Source organism: Echiichthys vipera, assembly GCF_963691815.1.
Source record: "Echiichthys vipera genome assembly, chromosome: 19".
NCBI classification, from domain to species: domain Eukaryota; kingdom Metazoa; phylum Chordata; class Actinopteri; order Perciformes; family Trachinidae; genus Echiichthys; species Echiichthys vipera.
Window position 1 is genome coordinate 18,373,565 of NC_139844.1, and position 19,489 is coordinate 18,393,053.

Sequence of the window (19,489 nt, forward strand, 5' to 3'; positions counted from 1 at the left end):
CAAATAAGTGGAACTGGCAACAATGCAGAGGGTTTGTTTTAATCCTCTCAAGCACTGGCAGTTACAGCAGAACAAGGAAGCGTTGTTCGAGTGTGTATTTGCTCATAGTCTGGGAGCATACGCACACAGGGTGTTCTTGGCTACAAGCTCACTTGGTTACATCATGGTTTCTTGCATAGTTATGGAAAATGAAGTGCCACAAACACAATCTGCTGTGACGCAGATGGCTCTGAACTTTGTAATTTTGTCAAAGGGTTAGACTAATTTGTGAAAGAACAATAGCGCAAAGGCTGACACACACACACACACATACACACACACACTTATATTGTAGTCCTACAGGGTTACCATGCAGATGATTAAATGCACTACATTGCAACTGAAAACTACCTTGAATAGAAAACGAAAGACATTAGCATAAGAGAGTTGTTCGTCTTGTATTTTGTTTACCAAATCTGGGGACCACACTATGATGAAAAAGTCTTGTAATCATGTTGAGTTAATTTAACCTATGCCAGATAACATTTTGCATGCTAACTTAAATTGCTTTGATAAGTGTCTTGAAAGGTCAAACACATTCCACATGACCAACATTAAGTTGTGTGATAAGAGGGAAATTAAGAACAATTGGGAAATGGCTTTCCCCTAAGGAGGTTTATGTTTATGTAACGTCCACTAAAAGACCCTTAACTAACCGCTGTGTTATCAATTCAAAACCAAAACAAAAAACACATCTCTAATCTCTTCTTGACTTCCGCTGCTCCTTCCATTTCACTGAGCAGTGAGATACGACTGATATATCTCCTGTTCATTTTTTCGGTTTTACAGTGCGTCAGGATCCCTTGCTTGGAGCCAGTGAGATGTTCAACAGCTTCTTAAGGAAAGCACAGCAGGTTGGTAACGCTTTCACTTTCATTTCTGTATCTACTGTACCTGCAGCAGGCTGTTAGTTGTTTCAACACAAGGTCATCAGGCCTGTGAGGATGCAGGGCGTACTCCTCGAACCAAAAGGCTGTTGACGTAATTTCTGCCCGGATAGTAATTACTTTTGGTAATGTGGTAGAGTGAGGTTGCTGTATTGCTTCTGTTTGTCGCAGTGCGTGGCAGCATGTACTCCTATCTTGGGCCGTGTCATCTCTACATGTAAAGTAGTTGGTTAGAAGTGTCAGATTATGTTGGGCTTGCATGTAGAAACATGTGAAATGATCACACACTGAACTGAGGGGAAAGCAACCTTTTTCCAAATATAGCAACATAGTTGCGCCGTGCATGGGAGCCGGATCCCTTTGAACCATTATGTCATAAAATCAGAAACAGTAAGCCCCCTAATGAGACATTGCATTACCAAGCAAGCAAATGTTTGCTGAAGTGGACAAAGCTGTAAGAACACAAAATCATGGCTTGTTGTTGCTGCTGCCTGAGAGAAAAGGCTTTTTGATATGGTGTTAAAATGATGTATCCAGCCCAGGTAGCGCGTTTGATCCGTCATCATTCAATCTGTGACCTGCGTCGCCAAGAGGGCTGTAAATCCAATAACCTTCATGGACAGATTCATCCGTCTGCATCCACGTCACACCCAGTCTGCTTCTCCTCCTCTAGCTTCCTCTCTCATTATTACAGTCTGTGTTAGTCTCTCTCCCCTTCCCCCCCTAGCCCCTTATGTACTGCAAGGACAGCAGGTGCAGAATAGTAAATGAGTTACCACCCGGTGTTGTCGTTTCATCTGCACTTTCAGTGGTAGGGATGTACTTGGAAGACCCCCCTGCTGAGGGAACAGGGAAGATAAGAGACGATTTAGCAGAGGTGGTGACAGACTGCCTGGGGAACAGCAGAAACTGGGGTTATTGGTTTAAGATTTCTTAATATCTGATCAGAAGGGTTTTAATGACAAGTGCTTCAAGTGTAATATATTTTTTCACGTGTTTGAAAGAAAGCATTCATTCATTCATTCATTCAGAAGTCATTATTTAGGGTCTTGAAATATTCATTGGTTTTGTTATTCATTCATTCAGTGGGTTTTTGTTCCACCGTCTGCCGCGTTCAGTTAAGGAATGAACAGACTCACAAACAGGGCAGTAACTAATGAATACAGTACCCTTAATTTCCGGGTCAGCTGAGAGTCGTAAAACAAATGGAGCTGCAACAATAAGTCGATTATTTAGGTGTGTTGACAGAAAATAAATCTGCAACAGTGTTGACACTTGATTAATCACTGTGACTCTTTTTTGAAGAAACAATGGCAGAAAGATCTGTTCTCAAATCGGCTGCTTAAGTGATTATCTTTGGGTTTAGTACTGTTAGTCGGACACAACAAGACATCACTTTGGACTCTGCGTACTAGGGAGAGATATTTACACTGATTAACACTATAGACAATTAATCAAGAAACAATCTGCAGACTAATGATAACAACCTAATCATAAATTATTTCCAGTTTTAGGGATTCCCCTTCACGTTTATTTTACAACCTGTTTATTATTTAGTTTTGCCTTGAATTAACCTTCAATGTCTAATCTACCTTATCTGTCCGCGCTCATAAACAGCCAAACCTCCTTTTGTGTGTTGCATGAAAATAATCCTCATCAAGTAGCCCATTTGTTTTTGTGTCGTCTCCATCTGACTCCAGTGAAACACACTTTTTCTGCCAGCATGACCGGGTGTAATTTTGTTGTTGATCGATAAAGAATGAAAACACGTTGCTGACCCACGGAGCTGAAGGAAAGGCTGTTATGTTTTTGTGTCATTCCCACAGGAGACGCAGCAGATTCCCACAGAAGACGTGGCTCTAGACATCTGCCTCTCCAACGGTCAGAAGGTCACAGTCAACATTCTGACTTCGGATCAGACGGAGGACGTCCTTGATGTAAGTGCCGCAGTGTGCTCTGTTAAAGAGTAGCCGGTGCTCCATCTGCTATATAATCTGTAGAGATTCGTAATTCAATTTGATAATAAAAAAAAGAAAACAAGTGCAATATGGCTTTATGTTTCGATCCAGCAATCTTTTGGTCTAAAAACAGATGCACTACTTACTATAAAAGATTGATATCTGAGTTTGTTTTTTTTCCCTAATTAAATCTGCAAATGGCCAGAAGTTTGGAAACGGTTACCATCATCTGATGTCGTAAACACTGTGTGTTATCAACCTTTGCAGTGTTTGTTTGTGTCTCTGCTGTTCATAACAGTGCTGACCGACACCTGGGAATTCTCCCAGGCCAGCAGCATTGTTGTAGACTTTTCTGTAAGCTCTGAGGTTTTACAGATACTTCACACAAATCAAATGAAGTCACATTTATTTATGATGACCTTCTTAGCAACCATCAAAACAGCTCTATGAAGTTAGGGTTACTTCGATCATCGAAAATAACAAATCAAGCGTTTACAAACAAAAGGTTTAGTTACAGTCACTATAAAAAACACGTTTAAATTATTTGGGAAGCATTTTGTTTTAATACTTTCACTTCACCTCTGATCCTGATTGACCGTGAAAACACACACAGCCCACAACTGCACTCACTCGTAAATAACTCATCACAGTAAACATGCTGATGTTTCGTCATAATGTCCTTTTGTTGCTCTTGGCTATAAATCTAGCGTGTTAGGGTGTTTTTCTTTTTTTAAAGCGCTCTTGTGAAAGTTTAACCACAGTTGACCTCTTTTCAACAAAGCAGGTCTCAGTTCGCAGTGCTATATCCGAATCACAACAGTTTTTTTAATGTGCTTGTGTTTCACTGACCAGAAATACCAGATTTTTCTTTTCCTGTGTGTGTTGATCCACAATTACACTTTGTTTCAGCAACAGTTGCGTCTGTTTGTTGTTGAACGGCAGGTCAAAGCATAAATAGTACCATAAGCACACGTCAGCAAAATTGGGCTTTAATGTCAGAGAGTGCCATCACTTAGATTCTAACAATAATGCTTTGAGCTGGTTTTAGAAAGAGATATTATTTATTTCGTTTGAATTAGGCTTCATTTGGTTGTGGCTAGTATCCTCGGATAAAAAAAGATGTTATCTTTGTTCTCTAATCAGAAAACATTACTGTTTCTTTTTGAGGTACCTGCTTGGATACATTTCATATGAATTTGATATTTTGTTAACCAAATGCTCTTGATAAACAGTCATAATAACACAGTTTTGCTGTTTTACACTACAAAACACTTAACTCCTTTATCTCAAATATTTCACTGTAGAGGTGTATCATAGAAGAACATAGGCTGCATTTACTGCCATTTGACATGTTTGGATTGGACCACTTTGCAACAACAAATGGGATTGACCAAAAATGGTATTGTGTTGACTGGGGAAAAGGGATATTTACCATCATAATATCATGAAGGTAAATTTGAAAACTTAATGTTAAATATACGGAAGAAGAAGATGGTAAAGTATGATCATTTTCTGTACTGCTTTGGCAATATAGGTTGTTGATCTTTCATGCTATTAAGGCTAATTTGAATTTCATTGTTTTCAGTAACAAAATTTCCCTTTTTTGTTTCATAATAGGCATTTTTTTTTGTTATCCGTTCTGTCTTCAATCACTTTTATCTTCCTTTGTCATAACTTACTTATGAAATTTTGAAATTTGATTGCGAAAATGATCTTTCTCTCTCTCTCTCTTTCTGGCTTTCTACAGGCTGTTGCAACAAAGCTTGACCTTCCGGATGACCTTGTTGGTTACTTCAGTCTGTTCCTTATCCGTGAAGGCGTGGATGGAGGTTTAACCTGTAAGTCACAACAGTTTTCTGAAGAATCAGAGGAATTTAAGGACTGAAAACACTAATATTTCCCTGTCATTACTAATAGAAAGTATTGTCCATGATCCATTACTGCTGATTATTTAGAGGCACCCTGGAATGTATCTTTAGAAATGTCTGAAAAGAGGAATCCCAAGGGTTTCAGTATTTTTACTTTTTACACTCTTACAGCTGGAAACCATCCGATAACCAGTCTTGTTTATTGAAGCAAACTAAATGGGCTGTACATGAAGCACTTTGATAAATAAATGTAAACTACGTCATCAGGCCAGCTAAGGACCATTCTCAGCAGACACACAAACCACACAGAACTTAGAGGACAAATTATTCTTACAAACCGAACCAAAAGGAGCTTGGAGTTGGAATTAATAGCTATACCATTTGTTCCATTGAAACTCTGGTTAACCAAAGGGAATTATCAGCTGCAATGTCACACTTTTGATTTTATTTTTCTCTCACTCTAAATTCCCCGCAATACACCGTAAAGAGTCAGCTCTGGCAACAGTCCCCAGCAGCTCAGTTTATTCTTCTCTCTGTTTGGCCATGTATTGTACTTTAATTAAAAAAAGAACTGCATCGCCCGATGAGAGTTGTCTCTTGTGTCGGAGTTCCTACTGTATCTCTGGCTAGAATACATGATTTATTTATTAGCTGCTCACAAGCTCAGCGAGAGCCGGGATCTCTGTGTTTGTTGGCTGGTTCATGCAAAACAGTTGTGCAGTGTTTTAAGCGGCGTGAGCTTGCACATCAGGCTGTGCGCAGTGTTTTCTGGTTGAGAATGTATTCGTTGTGGTCTAGCTCTACATTCTGACACTGGTGTTGGCTATGAATGCAAAATGGAATTGCATTCACAGGCAAACTTATGATGTAGTAAATGCAAATGGAAGATTTATAGAAGAACACATAGTTTTGGGTTGGGGAAAAGGTGTTTGTTTGGGCTACCGAATTAACAACAAAGCTTCAGTCAACAGATTCATAACTCTATAATCCTCCATTAACCAGCTAATGGTACATTTAGACTGCACCAGGGGTCCACGTATTGATGTTGTTGCATCTTTGACATTAAAACCAATTTCGCTACACTCCTAGTAAATAAGAAATATAAGCATAAATATTAAACAATCTTAGAAACTGTACTAAAATACTCTTAAGCTGCAATATATCATCATGTATTGAAATAACAGTGCTTCATTGATGAGTGTTGAAAATAACTGTACAGTGAATTTATATCTGCAATTTCCCAGCTTGGGATCAATAAAGTATTTCTATTCTTCTATTTCTATTATATATTTACAAAGATATCTGCAGGTAATGCATTATAAAGTTTACATCAGCATGGTCTCAAAAGTGAGTCCTATTTGGGTTGCATGTTAACCTTTTAAATGTATGTAAATGCCCACCATAAATCAAAATCAAGTGTATAAATATATATATATATATATATATATATATACTGTATATATATATATATATATATATATATATATATATATATATATATATTTGCCATACAGTATGTTTCCATGATTTTCAGCTTGTTCCTCACTTTTCAGGCTTAGTAAACATTTAGCATTCTATTTTTTCTGACCAGTGTCCCAGCAATTTAAATACAGATGGTTTGCCATCCTCCAAGCTCTGTTAGTAGTCTTGTGTGTCTTTGAAAACACACTTATTTCGTGTAGTGTAGTAGCTGTGTTTGTAATTGTCATTAAGTCACTTCAATTTTAAGTAACCGTGTGAACGCAAACCACAGTTGAACATTTGCATCTGCATTTGTTGGAATATCACAGTGACACAGGCGTAAGGCGTTTCACATCGAGGTATTTCAGTTTTCCAATCCCCTTTTTCCATTTCATCACAGCCCTGTCAGGTCAAACCCCCCCCCCCCCCCCCCCCCCCCCCCTCAGTCCCCAAAGGTTCTCTTCTCTCAGCTTCCAAATGCTCCCCCACTCCTCGAGCCAAAATCCATTCCAGGCTGAAAATGGTGCCAGGTAAACTTGGAGGAATCTGTAAATATGACAGGCATGTTGTATATTCCTGGCACAGTTTAAATCTGAAACTGTGAGTGTTATGAAAGAGAATGGCCATGTGTTGAATGCAACTCGACTACCAGAATAACTCCGGCACAGCAGGCCGCAGATCAAACAAAATTGCTGGTGGGAATATTGACATAACAGGATTGCAAGAAGAATTCAATTCCTCTCTGACAGGCAGCAAGTTCCCAGACGTCTGTGCGTAAATCAATGAGCGCTGTAAAATATTCAAAGACAAGTCGAGAAGAATCAGTATTTGGCTTGAAATAGCAGCGCAGGTCTTCTTATGTGCACTTTAGGGATGCTTTGCAGTTTCCTGCTGATATTTAAGTCTGCCTAAGAATGTCCCAAAACATTTCAAGCATTCAGTTTGTTTCCATTTTTTATTTTTTTTAAGTTCCTGCAGAGATTTCTGACATCCAACCAACGCGGTCTCTTTCCGCTTCCCTGTACACAGCATCTCTGCCCATAAAGATGTAAAGATACTAAAACAAACCTAATGGTAAAATAAAAGCGCTGTTTAGTCATCCAATTTGTCATGTTGTGCACATTTATTGATGCCAGAAAACACAGCAGCAGCATCAGGAAGCACCTGAGATCTCTTTCATTCTCCTTAGGGAACGGGCCGCAGTGAAACAGCTGCAGATTAGGAACAAACACACACACTTAGAGCCCATTATCTGTTTTTTTCATTTGAATACACACACACACACACACACACACACACACAAACACACACATACAAACACATACAAAAGTTTTACCCTGCTGGTACCTATCCAGATGGAGTTCTCACATCCTTCATTGTTGTTTTTACCATCATTATCCAAATGTCCTTGGGACTTTACCGGAGCTGCTCTTGTTCTTTACTCTCTCTTTATGTTTTTCTGTCTCTCCCTCTCTCAGTTGTGCGGAAGCTGCAGGAGTTTGAGCTGCCTTATGTATCCATTACCAGCTTGCGGAGCTCTGAATTTCACATACTGCTACGGAAGAGGTACCCACCATCTGCTCACATCATTGACTTTGACTTTTATTGTGTTCTTCCCAAAGTGCTCTCCTCCACATGTAATTATAGCTGCGATTAATTGTCCAGTGTCTTCATGTGTTCATTTATCTTATCCTATAAAGAAGCAGGTCAGATATTTCTGTTCTGGTAAGAAGTACATTATCTACACGTGCTGTACTTGGTATAATTTATATTAGCCAACCAGTAAGGCACTTTTTTTCCCTTTTGTTTTTTTATTCGGGGTGTTGAGTAATTCATTCCTTACCTGCAGTGAGGCACTTGTTCTTCGTCTTCAAACCACGGGCAGCTTATCTGACTGTACCATATTCTACAAAGAGGCGGTTAATTTGGAAAAGAGACCTGAGTCATTTGTTTTACGATTTATTTGGCCAAGGACAATAGTTATCATGATGAGACAGTCGCTGTGTCTGACTTTGGTGCCAGAAAAGTCAAGAATTAATTTATTTTCATAGTTGGATAAGATTTCCAAGCTTTGTCTGAGGGGAGGCCCACAGTCTCAGACTTTGAAAACCCCTGTAATGAAACAGGACAAACAGGACCCAGAACTGGGACAACATGATAAAGAAAGTGCGTGCGCTAACGTATAACAAACAAGTGTACTGTGTTATTGTTTGGTCAATAAATATGATAATATATCTTGCTTCAGATTTGAGGTCATGTCATTCAGCCCTACTGCTCCTTGTAGGTTAAAGATTTATCAGCTATGACCGCTGAGAACTGGACGCCCTGGGATCAGACAAGTCATTTACTCTTATTATATTTGAACTTGTCTTCAATGATCATTGACAGGTTAACAGCTTTTTTGTTCTTCAAGAAAGACGATATGTTAAAAGACCTGACATAGAGCTAGCTTGAAGAAAAAGGACCAGCCTTTAAAAAGTCCCATGAAATCGAACCTCCACGTTTCAACAAAATTTAAACATTAAGCCCAAAGATTCGATACCAGACGAAACCGTTTTAGAACATTGCAGGTGAAAGTTGCAGTGGTTTGAACTGACCCGTCTCATCTGGACTCAACCGGCTGATGTTGTTGCCTGTGACTCAGCTTCCAAAATTGCCAGCAGCTGTTTTTAGAACGTAACACACGTCACCTGTTGCAACAGCTAATCAAGTCTTAGAAAACTTACTTACAAACTGTCAGCTACTTGAAATAGCAGAGAGAGAATAAGGAGAGGGAGCGCCATAATTCAGAAACAAGGCAGTGAATCAGGGGAATAAAACATTATTTTCGCATTTTAGCCCAACTTGAAATGCAGCTGTAGCGAGTATCTCACTACCTTCGTCCTCATTTTTTATTTTATAACGCTACAAATTATATCCAGCTACGAAGACAAACCCTGAAAAGTCGGAGGTGAGAACGGATGTACAGAGAGGCGTTGCTATGGAGATGGTAAACCGGTTCAAGTCATCTCATCTGGAATCTTTGGTCTGAACTAGGCTTTATGAATATATTTCTTAGGGAGTGTTGCACTGAAATGTGTGGATGCTCAATGTTGAGAATTCAATCGAAGGTGGTTAGCGTTGGAGGGAGGATGGTGGGTGGCTCCACTAAGACATGAGGACTGTTTGAAACTAAAAACCCTTGTTTTTTTCACACAAAGCATCCCAGGCTACATGAAACAGAACTCTTTCTTTAAACTTTGGTATCAAACAAACCAATTAACCGAGTAACAGCAGAGCGCACATGCTACACAGTGTCACAGTATTTTCTTTGGCTTAACACAAAAACCCTAAGGACCTGGTACTGGTTTATCTTTTTTCCAAAAGAGTTTAAAGAAATGAGCTCCATCATAGATCCGTTTCACATGAAATACAGAAAAATTAAAAATCTTCCTGGGTGGGCCACCCGAACAGGCGCTACGCACGGAAAACACTAATGTCGCTTCCCCACAAAGTCTGAAGTTAATGACTGCTCCCCACTTCGACATAACATTTTTCTACTTCCTCATGTGTCTGTTCTTTCGTCACCCTGCCTCCCGCTGACTGAGGTACACAGGATGTTTACTTTCTTTCGGGCCTCAAGGAAAGTCTTAGTACTCCTGACCTAGTTTCTCCGTGGAGTGTAGAGCAGCAAGTAAAGAATGAATGTAGAACTAACAAGCGGGGATGGATGAAAAACAGACCCCCAGTGTATGAGCTCCAGGGGAGGATCAGGTCAAAATGATTGAAAAGCTGTTTTTGGCTAAAAGTGCGATGCTAAAAATGGAAAAAACGTTGTCCCTGTCCAGCGAAAACATGGAATTTACATAATTTTAACCTTTTTGGGGGTCGCTATGTGTTACAGAATTCTCCGGAGTATTCAAGATAGAAAAAACAGGAGTATGAATAGTAGTGGAGATTTTTTGTAGGTCAGTAGCAATATGCACTTATGTATTTATAATGTGTGGCTAATGGACATGTGTAACCTACATAAAGGGGATTCAGAGCAGGTCATATGTCTGGACTTTCAGTGCACTTTTGATTAAAACGAAAGCAGCAAAATAAAAGCACTCAACACACACACACACACACACACACACACACACACGCACACGCACACGCACACACACACGCACACAAAACTATCTTCTACTACTCATTTCCCCTCCCTTCCCAGATCTGTTCTCCATCTTCTTTTCCTGTGTTACCTGTTTTGAATTGCTGATGTGGTCAGGCAGAATGCTTCACATCTGCTTGAACAACTTGTCCATCCACTAACACCCCTTGTGTCCCGCAGTAATGTCAGGTTATGTTAAATGTCAATGCAAAATCAGTGTTCTGCAAATAATAAACATCCCAAACTGATGAAACCAAGGACCAACCAAACCAGGAGCCAAGATATTAAAAATGAGACTTGGGTGTCAGGCCTTTTCTAGTCCGTCTTCTTTTTTTATAATCAGGTTTGGGCCATTTTCAAATGTTGCTCCAGTTCTGATCCCTCTCCATAAACTGAATTCATATTTAAAAAAAAAAAAAAAAAATCACGCTGTCCTCGGACTGCCCTCCAGCCCCCACGCATCTCTATGCACAGAATTACCACAAATAGCCTCTCATACAACCACAGTGCTGCCATAGAAACATTGTACTGCCTCACTCACATCTCCTCCAGGAGACCCGCTGTCCTTCAACCTCTACAGGAAATAATCCTTGAGATGAATTCTCTTACACTGATACTTCACTGCCATTGGGTTGAGGAATTTAGTCTGAAAGTCGATCTCATTTCACAGATGTAACTCGTATATATGTGGCGTAATTGCATCAAAGTTGATTATACATTTAATTTAAACATTTAATTATGTGAAAGCTGAAAATAGACCTTTTTTTCTATTATTCACGAAAACTTGATGGTTTCTTGAGATGCATGGTTTTCACAGGACAGCGGCGCCATGTTGTGGTGCTGGATATGCAAACAGCGTTATAGGAGATGATATTATTAGTGACGAATGGTCAAATATGATTCGATTTTTATAGAGTCTGGCTTTCCAGGTCTCTTCAAGTCATTCAAATATCTGCAACTGTAACTGTGCCAATTTGTTAATTCTAATTAATTTGCAGACTATAGATTTGTAAAGAGTGAATGTGCCTTTTCTCTCTGCAGCTACTGGGACATGGCGTATGATGGCGATGTCATGGACAACAGAGTCGGCCTGAATTTGTTATACGCCCAGGTAAGAGGTTTCAGTGGGAAGGGAAAACCAAAACGCTGACGAATATTTTCAGCTGCAACAGTGGTCTTTAAAAGATATTTTTAAATAAAATTTCCCTTGAGACATGGAACCGAAACAGAAAATCCAAATTACTCCAAACTGTTGTGTTTAATTGAGCTTCCCTGCTGCCAGCATCACACCAAGAAAATGAGCTCAAGCACTGCTTCGTCCCGCCGCCGAAGGATTTTGTCCGTTGTCCCCCGGTGCCTCTCCGTCATCTGATTGCGATGTCAGCTTGTTTTGACTTTGTAACACCTTGAATCCTGTACCTCTTTTGTGTTCCTCTCTGATCCAATAATATCCGCAACAACTGTGATCTGTTGTCTTAAGCATTTTTGGGGGTCTGCAGGTCTGATTAAAATCTGGAACTGCTGAGTGTTGCCTGCCTCTGTGTAGCAGAGGAAATCAAAGGAAAGTTAACGGTGTCGGCAAGCATGTTTCCGTGTAATTGTTTGCTGACCTGCACAGTTTTCACCAAAGGCTTGGGGTTGTGAGTTTTCCCTGACGTGTACCAACTAAAACCCTTAAATCTGCTTTGTTTTGTGCATCTGTGCAGAAAGATGAACTTCAGTTGTTGTTTTTTGCTTCACCAGACAGTGTCGGACATCGAGCGAGGCTGGATACTAGTCAACAAAGACCAGCACAGGCAGCTCAAATCACTGCAGGAGAAAGGCTCCAAGAAAGAAGTGAGTAAAGATCAACTCTTCTGGATTCTGCCTCTCTTGAGTGCAGCTGAGCTACTCTGAAATGTCTTTGTCCAAGGATAAATCTGTAGACCATAGAGAGGATACTGCCTCTCGCGCAGTCTGTTATGCAATTAGCCCAGTTTTTCCCCTGACATGAATTTTTAATTACACCAATTCAGTAGGGAATTCAAACTCATTTTCTCCAGGGAGCAGACAGAATTGTTTTGTTTTTTGTTTTTTTAGAAAAGTTAGTCATCTAAAAAGTGTTTGTTTTCTTTCCCAGTTCATCCATCTAGGTCAGACTCTCAAATATTACGGCTATATCAAGTTTGACCCTTGCGTTACCGACTTCCCCGAGAAGGGCTGCCAAGTCATCGTCAGTGCCGGCAACAACGAGCTCAACTTCCACGTCAAGCTGCCCAACGAACAGATGAAGGAGGGAAGCTTCAAGGTTACGCGCATGAGGTGTTGGAGGGTCACGTCTTCTGTGAGTGGAAATGCGCGCGACGGAGCGAGGATGCGCGAATTGTATCTCTGGAGCTGTGAATAAATTGTAATCCCTCCATATTATTAGGAGACTGTGAGCTGGCAAAGTACTGATATGCAGCAGCTTTTGGCTAGAGTCCACCCCAAACCAACAAGAGCTCCTGTGCTTCCTGTTAAGTCGCCTGTTAACAAACCTCATCTCACCGCACCACAACCAAACGTCTTTAGTTTTTGCCAAGCATTCGTTTTTTACAGCTACTGCTCTCTTAAAGTGCTGACCTCCACACCGTTCATCTTCATCAGTCCAATTACAACAAACACGCAGCCCACACCCGTAGTGGTGTATAGATCCTCCAGCTTCGCACATGAGCAGCATCCTTTATGCGAACTGATGATGGTCTTAATTGGCGAGAAGGGAATCTAATGGCATGTAGTACGAGGAAGCACTTAAACAGCCTCCTCTGTACACATCTGTACAGCTCCACTAGCATTATAAGTAATTAATGGACTTTTTATTTTATTTTTTTACAATAAAACCTTAGAGACGTTTCAGGAAAGGAAGAAGGAAAGCAATAGAGGCCATATGTTTAACACATGAGGCCACTATTTGGACTGCCATCTGTATTGATTGGCAAACAGACTCAGCTCAGCAGATGACAGTGATTGAGTGATTGAACGCACCATAGGTTTGATTTGCAGGGATTAATCTATACAGTGTGTTGCATTGTCACTGAAAAAAATGCGATGTTTTTCTTGTTATTTTCAAGGAAATGTAAGTGGCAGAATGATTTAGTCAGTCAGTCAAAAAAAAGAAAAAAAAAACACCACAAAAAAATTACAATCTATTTTTGTATTAACTCATGCCCTAAAATTCACAATTCCTGTGAAATGAATTTGTAATCCATGCCCTTGGATTTCGTTTTTTTCTACACAGCAGTGAATGGAGTGGACATATCTCCCCAGGGATATAAGCTTTTATTTTTCTGATTTTTACAATATAACTTAACTAAAGTAAGGTCTTCAGGGGTATGACTGGTGGTCGTTGTTATTGGTTTGGGCGTGTACTTGTTGCCATAGCAACAGTAAATATTCGTAAGGTTTATGTTGTCACAAGTTATTTTGTCAGAATTAGAAAAATAAAAGCTTAAATTCCTGGGGAGCCTCGTTAGCATAAACGCTAAATGACAGTTGTAATCTACAGAAGCCTACCTAACACCGTCATTTACTCAAGCAATGTAACGCAGCACAATCATTTAACGCAACCATATAGACAGACTAACTACGCTGTCGGCAAATGTATTGCTTCTGGGACATTTACCCAACAAGGCAAAATATCAGTACAGGTTGGCTGACTTCCATTCGCATGTGTTAATGAACGGTCCACTTCATTCACTGTACAAGAAATGAAATCTCAGTGCACGGAATAAATTGGTTTGCACAGATTTACACATCATTCTTTCCAACCGTGTTAACCCTAGGGGCTGCAAAAACTACTCACACTATGAAATTGTTTTATAATGCTTTCTGTGGTTCTGGAGGAAAACTTTGAACTTTGTTAAAATGGTAATTTCTTACACAAGGTCAATGTTACAAACTGGTGGTGTGGGATTTGAAAGAAGTGTGCATATAGGAGGAGATTCATTCCTTTTTCTTCTCCGTGCTCCCACCCAGTCAGACGTCTTGAAGAGGGACAGTTCCTCTGAAAGCCTGAACAATCTATTTTCACTTCGGCGAATAGCACAGAAAAAGCATTACATGCAGCTCCAGCCACACCATTTCATCTAGCATTTGAAAGACGAAGCCTTCTCGGGCGCCTCATTTAAATGAAGATGGGGAAAACAGTTCACTTTTGTATCACATTAGTGTTTCGAGCAGCGCGGTCATTATATGCATCGCAGAAGCTTTTATGATTCTCCAAAAGTTAATTTGCACAGAGATCTGGACACATGGCAACACATCTTAAATTAAAATTCATCTTGGCTCGTTTGATTACAGCCTGAGCCTCCGCGCTGTCCAGTGGGGTGTTTAATTCCTGAGCTCATTCTCAGAGGTTAAAATCATTTTAATGAGCCCTTTCCTTTTCCGAACAAACTATTCGTAACATCTCATTTGGTGCGGCGCTGCATCCCCTCTCGTAGTCCAATCTCAAATTGCATCCAAAAGAACACGTATAAACAGTTGGCATGTGTGTCAGACCTTTGTTTTTTATGTGTATTACTTCCTTATGTCCTCTTTTGTGTGGTTAGCATGGGAGGTGCAGCTAGTGTCTGGCCCAGAGGTAATAGTCTCAGTGAAGAGCTGTGCGTCTCTGAGCTTAACATATTCCTCAAGGCTTTTGAAATTCTGTATTTGTACATAATTCTTTCTGTCTTTAGGCCCGTGTTAATCTTCTAGCATGTGTCTTCTCAGGAATTGGCTGGCTCTCATGGTGATGCTGACGCAGTAGCAGCAGCTTAAGAATGGCAGCTTAACAAGGAGAGATGTAGGATAGGAAATTTGATTCAGCTTCTTACATGAGCCCTCGAGTCATGGAGTAGAATAGCAAGCTTATCCTCTACTTAAGAATCCAAGTTGAATGTTGAAATATGGAAATCGGTTTGTTTTCCATGCACTTTAAGCACAAAAAGAGGAGTCCACAATAGAGTATAACCATAAACTCTAAGAGGGTTGATGATTACAGTTCAGGCAATTGTAGTGTATTTAGCGGATGATGATGATTATGATGATGATGATGATGATGATGATGATGATCTCTCCCAAACATCAAATCATACCTCTCCCATCTCTCTGTCCCGACTCCGCAGCAAGTCCCGATAACCAACGGCACCACCAATCCCTGCACCTCGTCCAAATGTGAGGTCAAACTGGAGCTGGCCTTCGAGTATCTGATGAGCAAGGACCGCCTCCAGTGGGTCACCATCACCAGTCAGCAGGTAAGGGGTCGCCTGACAGGGTCAATGTGGGATTAACAAGCATTAGGTCATGCAGATTATTAAATTGGTGTGATCACTAAGGTCCGAGCATTTTGTTCACTCAAACTACTCAATTATGTATATTTCAAAATGTCCAAGAAAGAAGTGAAGTAATACCGTTCAATAGTCCCGATTGTATTGACCTTCAGTTTATGATTTCAGGCTATCATGATGAGTATCTGCCTTCAGTCTATGGTGGACGAATTAATGGTGAAGAAGTCAGGCGGCAGCATTAAGAAGGTTTGTGTTAAGAAAAGTCAAATCCTCCTAGATTCCTCATAGATCAACAAAAAGACGTTGTCCTTTTGAATGTGTTTACATTTAACACACAGATTTGCTTGGGGGTGTTAATTCACCTTGCCCATAAAAGGGCATCGGAACGCAGTGCTGAAATCACAACACATTGTATTCTTCACTTGTTCTGCTGTCACCTCCTAGATGCTGAGGAAACGACACGACTCCATCCACCGGTCAGAGAGTCAGCAAGCTGTGAAATCTCCCCCTCTACTGGTGAGAAATGGGACGGTGCGCCCCCTCAGTGTGAATTTGATTTGGACTCGGTGTAGATTTCAGGATCATTGGTTGTTGTTTCGTCTGCAGGACTCACCCGACCCGAACCGCGAACAAATCGTCAAACTCTCAGTGAGTATATTTTTGACTTTGAAAAACAAAATGTGTTGTGAAGTATAGTTTTCTAAAAGAAGTGTGTGTTTAAAAACCACATGCAGCAGACTGAGGTAGTCAGATCAGGGTTCCTTCACAGTATGGAAAAGTATGGAATTTAATTTGAGTGATTTCCAGCTCTGGATAAGTATGGAAACAGGTTTGTGTGGTTTTCAGACTATTATCTCACTTTCTAAACTAAATGTATAGATATTTCCAAATCCAAAACAAGCTTACTAACGCAACATAGCCGACTTGTAGATGATATGAAACTAGCTGGCTGTAGAATTGTGTCGGGTTACCATGGTTAGTGTTCACCGTGCGACTACGATTCTCATTTATTAAATTCTTTCCATACGTGTCGTTTACATTTGACTTATGTTGGAGCAAAGACTCATGTTTTCGTTTGTAGTTCCTGGTTAATTATTCATCCTTACTGTTACTGTCTGTAGGGGTTGCAGGTTCACAGTTATTAATTGCACTCTATGCTGTGCGTAGAACATGTCTCGGTTTGGACTTCATTCACTTATATGAACTACAGTACATATGTAAAAATGTCCTGTAATTACTTGGCAACATAATGGCATACAGAATTTAACATACGTGTTAAAAGTTGGATTTTAAAACCATTTATTGACATAAGCACCTAACAATTGGTATTTAGATGTTTAATATTGATCGAAAAATCCTGAAGGAACCCTGTCAGAGGATATATTTCCAACAACCTTAAACGTATTCTAATAAAGTGTGTCCAGTGTTAAATATACTATTGGTCATTTCACTCAGACCAAGCTGAATTCGGTGTCTCTGCGAGGGATCAGCGCCTCCAACTCGGCAAACGATATCAGTGGAAACGATTTCCATGGCAACTACGCTTTCGAGGGAATCGGGGATGATGACCTGTAACCCCCTGATTCGCCCTCCCGCCCTCTTCATTCCACTGTCAGCGACTGGGACGACAATGATTACAAGCTGAGCTGAGCTGAGCTGAGCCGAGCCGAGCGAACACAAGCCTGTGATTCTGCAAGATTGTAGCTTCTTCCTGGAGAAATCGCTGCCTTAAGCTCTCATTTAATCTTTGACCGTGTCCTTTGTTTTAGACTCAAAAATCCCATCTTGATTTTTTATTTTAGTTGCAATCATCGTATTCAATTGAAGCATCATCCCTGTGTTATTAAACTTGTGGCAACATACAGTAAATAACATGTAAAGGTACAGGTATGCAGATAGGGATGTTCTATTTTTGTTCTATGTTACTGACAAATTCCTACTTCTGTTTCATTCATGCAGGTTACTGTTTCATCGCCAGTATATCTAAAGGTCTATAATGCAGTTTAATTCATGAGGTACAAAGTAAATTAATATATTACATGAACAAAATCTGCTAGATCCTGGTTTCTTCCCTCCGGTGGCTGCATGTTTCCTTTCCAAACCCCGAGAGCCAAATGTTTAGTTAGACCTGGCACTAGTGATAATACAGCAGAACTGGATGTGGGATAGTTCTCAAAATGACCCAGAGTCCCGCGAATGTGTTGAAATTGAGCTCAAAACCGTAGACTAGTCAGAGCAACCGCTTACTTATATGGATGATCAGTGTTCGGCTTGGCTGTATACCAAAAGTCATGTTTTTATACCGTCAGCGATCCTCTGTGGGTCATTCCACTCACGTGCCAAGTCAGTAAATCATCAGGATAGGATAGCAGGATAGCAGCGGCGTTTTCAGCTCGAGGCACAGTCACTCATTCTGCCTTCAGAAATAGTCTGATGCCTTAACTTTTACTTTTTCCGCCTCTGGAGTTATTGCGACATCGGTCGAAGCTTCAGTGGGTGTCACCTAGAAACTCGCAGAACCTGATGGATGGTTGATTTGGCTGAGCTGCTTGCACTTGATGAACCCATCATTTTTGCACAGTATTACAGGTGGAGATGAACGTTCGAGTGGAAGCTTGAGCGGGACGTTAGACATCGTGTGGAGATTACTTTTTCCAAGGGGCTCTGTAAAACCCATCTATGATTTTATGATTATTTTTTTTTAAACCAATTTTTTAAAGGTTTCTCATAAATGCCAAATTATAGTTTACTAAAGCATTTTGCACAGAATAAACATAAAAATTATGACAATGTCACTTTTTATATTATGTACATGCATTTAAGTATTCTGATATGTACTAATCTTTATCATCCATAGCTTATTGTAATCAAATAGATCAAATGTAATCCGAGCTGTATAGAACACACAAGTTTAAATGGACTAACATTTATCATTGTTTACATAATGTTTAGGGGACTTTATTAGTTAAAATGTTAAGTGTTTACAAATTTTGCATCTGATGATCCTTGTCTTATTTTTGGAGCGATGTTGTGGGGAGCATTCATTGGGGCTTCAGTTCATTGTAATTTGTATGAACATTGTGCCAATCATCTCAGAGGATTTCCTTGAAACGGTGCTTTGGTGAAGTGGCTTATGTGAACACATTTGCTGGAGTGAACAAAGTTCATGAAGAGCACGAGCAACAAAATGAACATATTCCGCTGTTTTATTAGACGTCATTCCATTTTTAAATAGGATTTTTTTTTTAATAGCTTTTAGCATCCGTTGAGCTGCATCTCAACGTGTTTTCGAAGCCTCTAAATGTAAATCGATGCCAACCTATCAACAGCTTTACTCTCAGTGGTAGCCAGAACTGTAAACAAAAATGTTCTCAATATAAATGTCTTGTTCTTTCACTGCTGTGCGTCTTCTCTGTCTTCAGTTGCATCCACAGTAGGGGGTATTTTTATTCTCTCTATTCCTGTCAATAGCACATACATGGAAGCTGCAAGGATGTTAGTAATGTGTAGGTGCCAGATTAAAGTGAATTCATCATCAGCATCACTGTTCACAGAAAATGTCAAATTTCATGAGTATCAACTTCATTCCACTACTTTTCATTTTGATTTTTAGTGATGAGGTCAGTGACGACTGTCATGATGCTAAAATAAACTCTGAAACTGGGTGATCTTGTGGTTCTCAGTTGTCTGTTAATGGTCCACTCCATTACCAATGCACCAGTTTCTAAGTTACTTAAATCTTAGACAATTTAACAGCCTGACCAATATATCGTTTTGTCTATTATCTCTTAACATGATTCATGGATGCCGGATCTTATATCAATCCAAAAAGATTTCAGAACCACAAACTTCA

The 19,489-nt window shown here is 40.0% G+C and overlaps 1 protein-coding gene across 1 annotated transcript in view; it reads left to right on the forward strand.

The window, feature by feature from the left end:
- Positions 1–19,032, forward strand: part of snx17 (sorting nexin 17) — a 28,632-nt gene extending 9,600 nt beyond the window's left edge. Inside the window, exons 4-15 of the mRNA XM_083934238.1 lie at positions 829–893; positions 2,753–2,863; positions 4,632–4,722; positions 7,692–7,779; positions 11,390–11,459; positions 12,092–12,184; positions 12,468–12,671; positions 15,475–15,603; positions 15,805–15,882; positions 16,081–16,152; positions 16,243–16,284; positions 17,092–19,032. Of these exons, the coding sequence (XP_083790364.1) occupies positions 829–893; positions 2,753–2,863; positions 4,632–4,722; positions 7,692–7,779; positions 11,390–11,459; positions 12,092–12,184; positions 12,468–12,671; positions 15,475–15,603; positions 15,805–15,882; positions 16,081–16,152; positions 16,243–16,284; positions 17,092–17,211 (1,163 nt within the window). The 3' untranslated portion in view covers positions 17,212–19,032. The remainder of the gene's footprint in view (positions 1–828; positions 894–2,752; positions 2,864–4,631; positions 4,723–7,691; positions 7,780–11,389; positions 11,460–12,091; positions 12,185–12,467; positions 12,672–15,474; positions 15,604–15,804; positions 15,883–16,080; positions 16,153–16,242; positions 16,285–17,091) is intronic.
- The last annotated feature ends 457 nt before the right edge of the window (positions 19,033–19,489 follow it).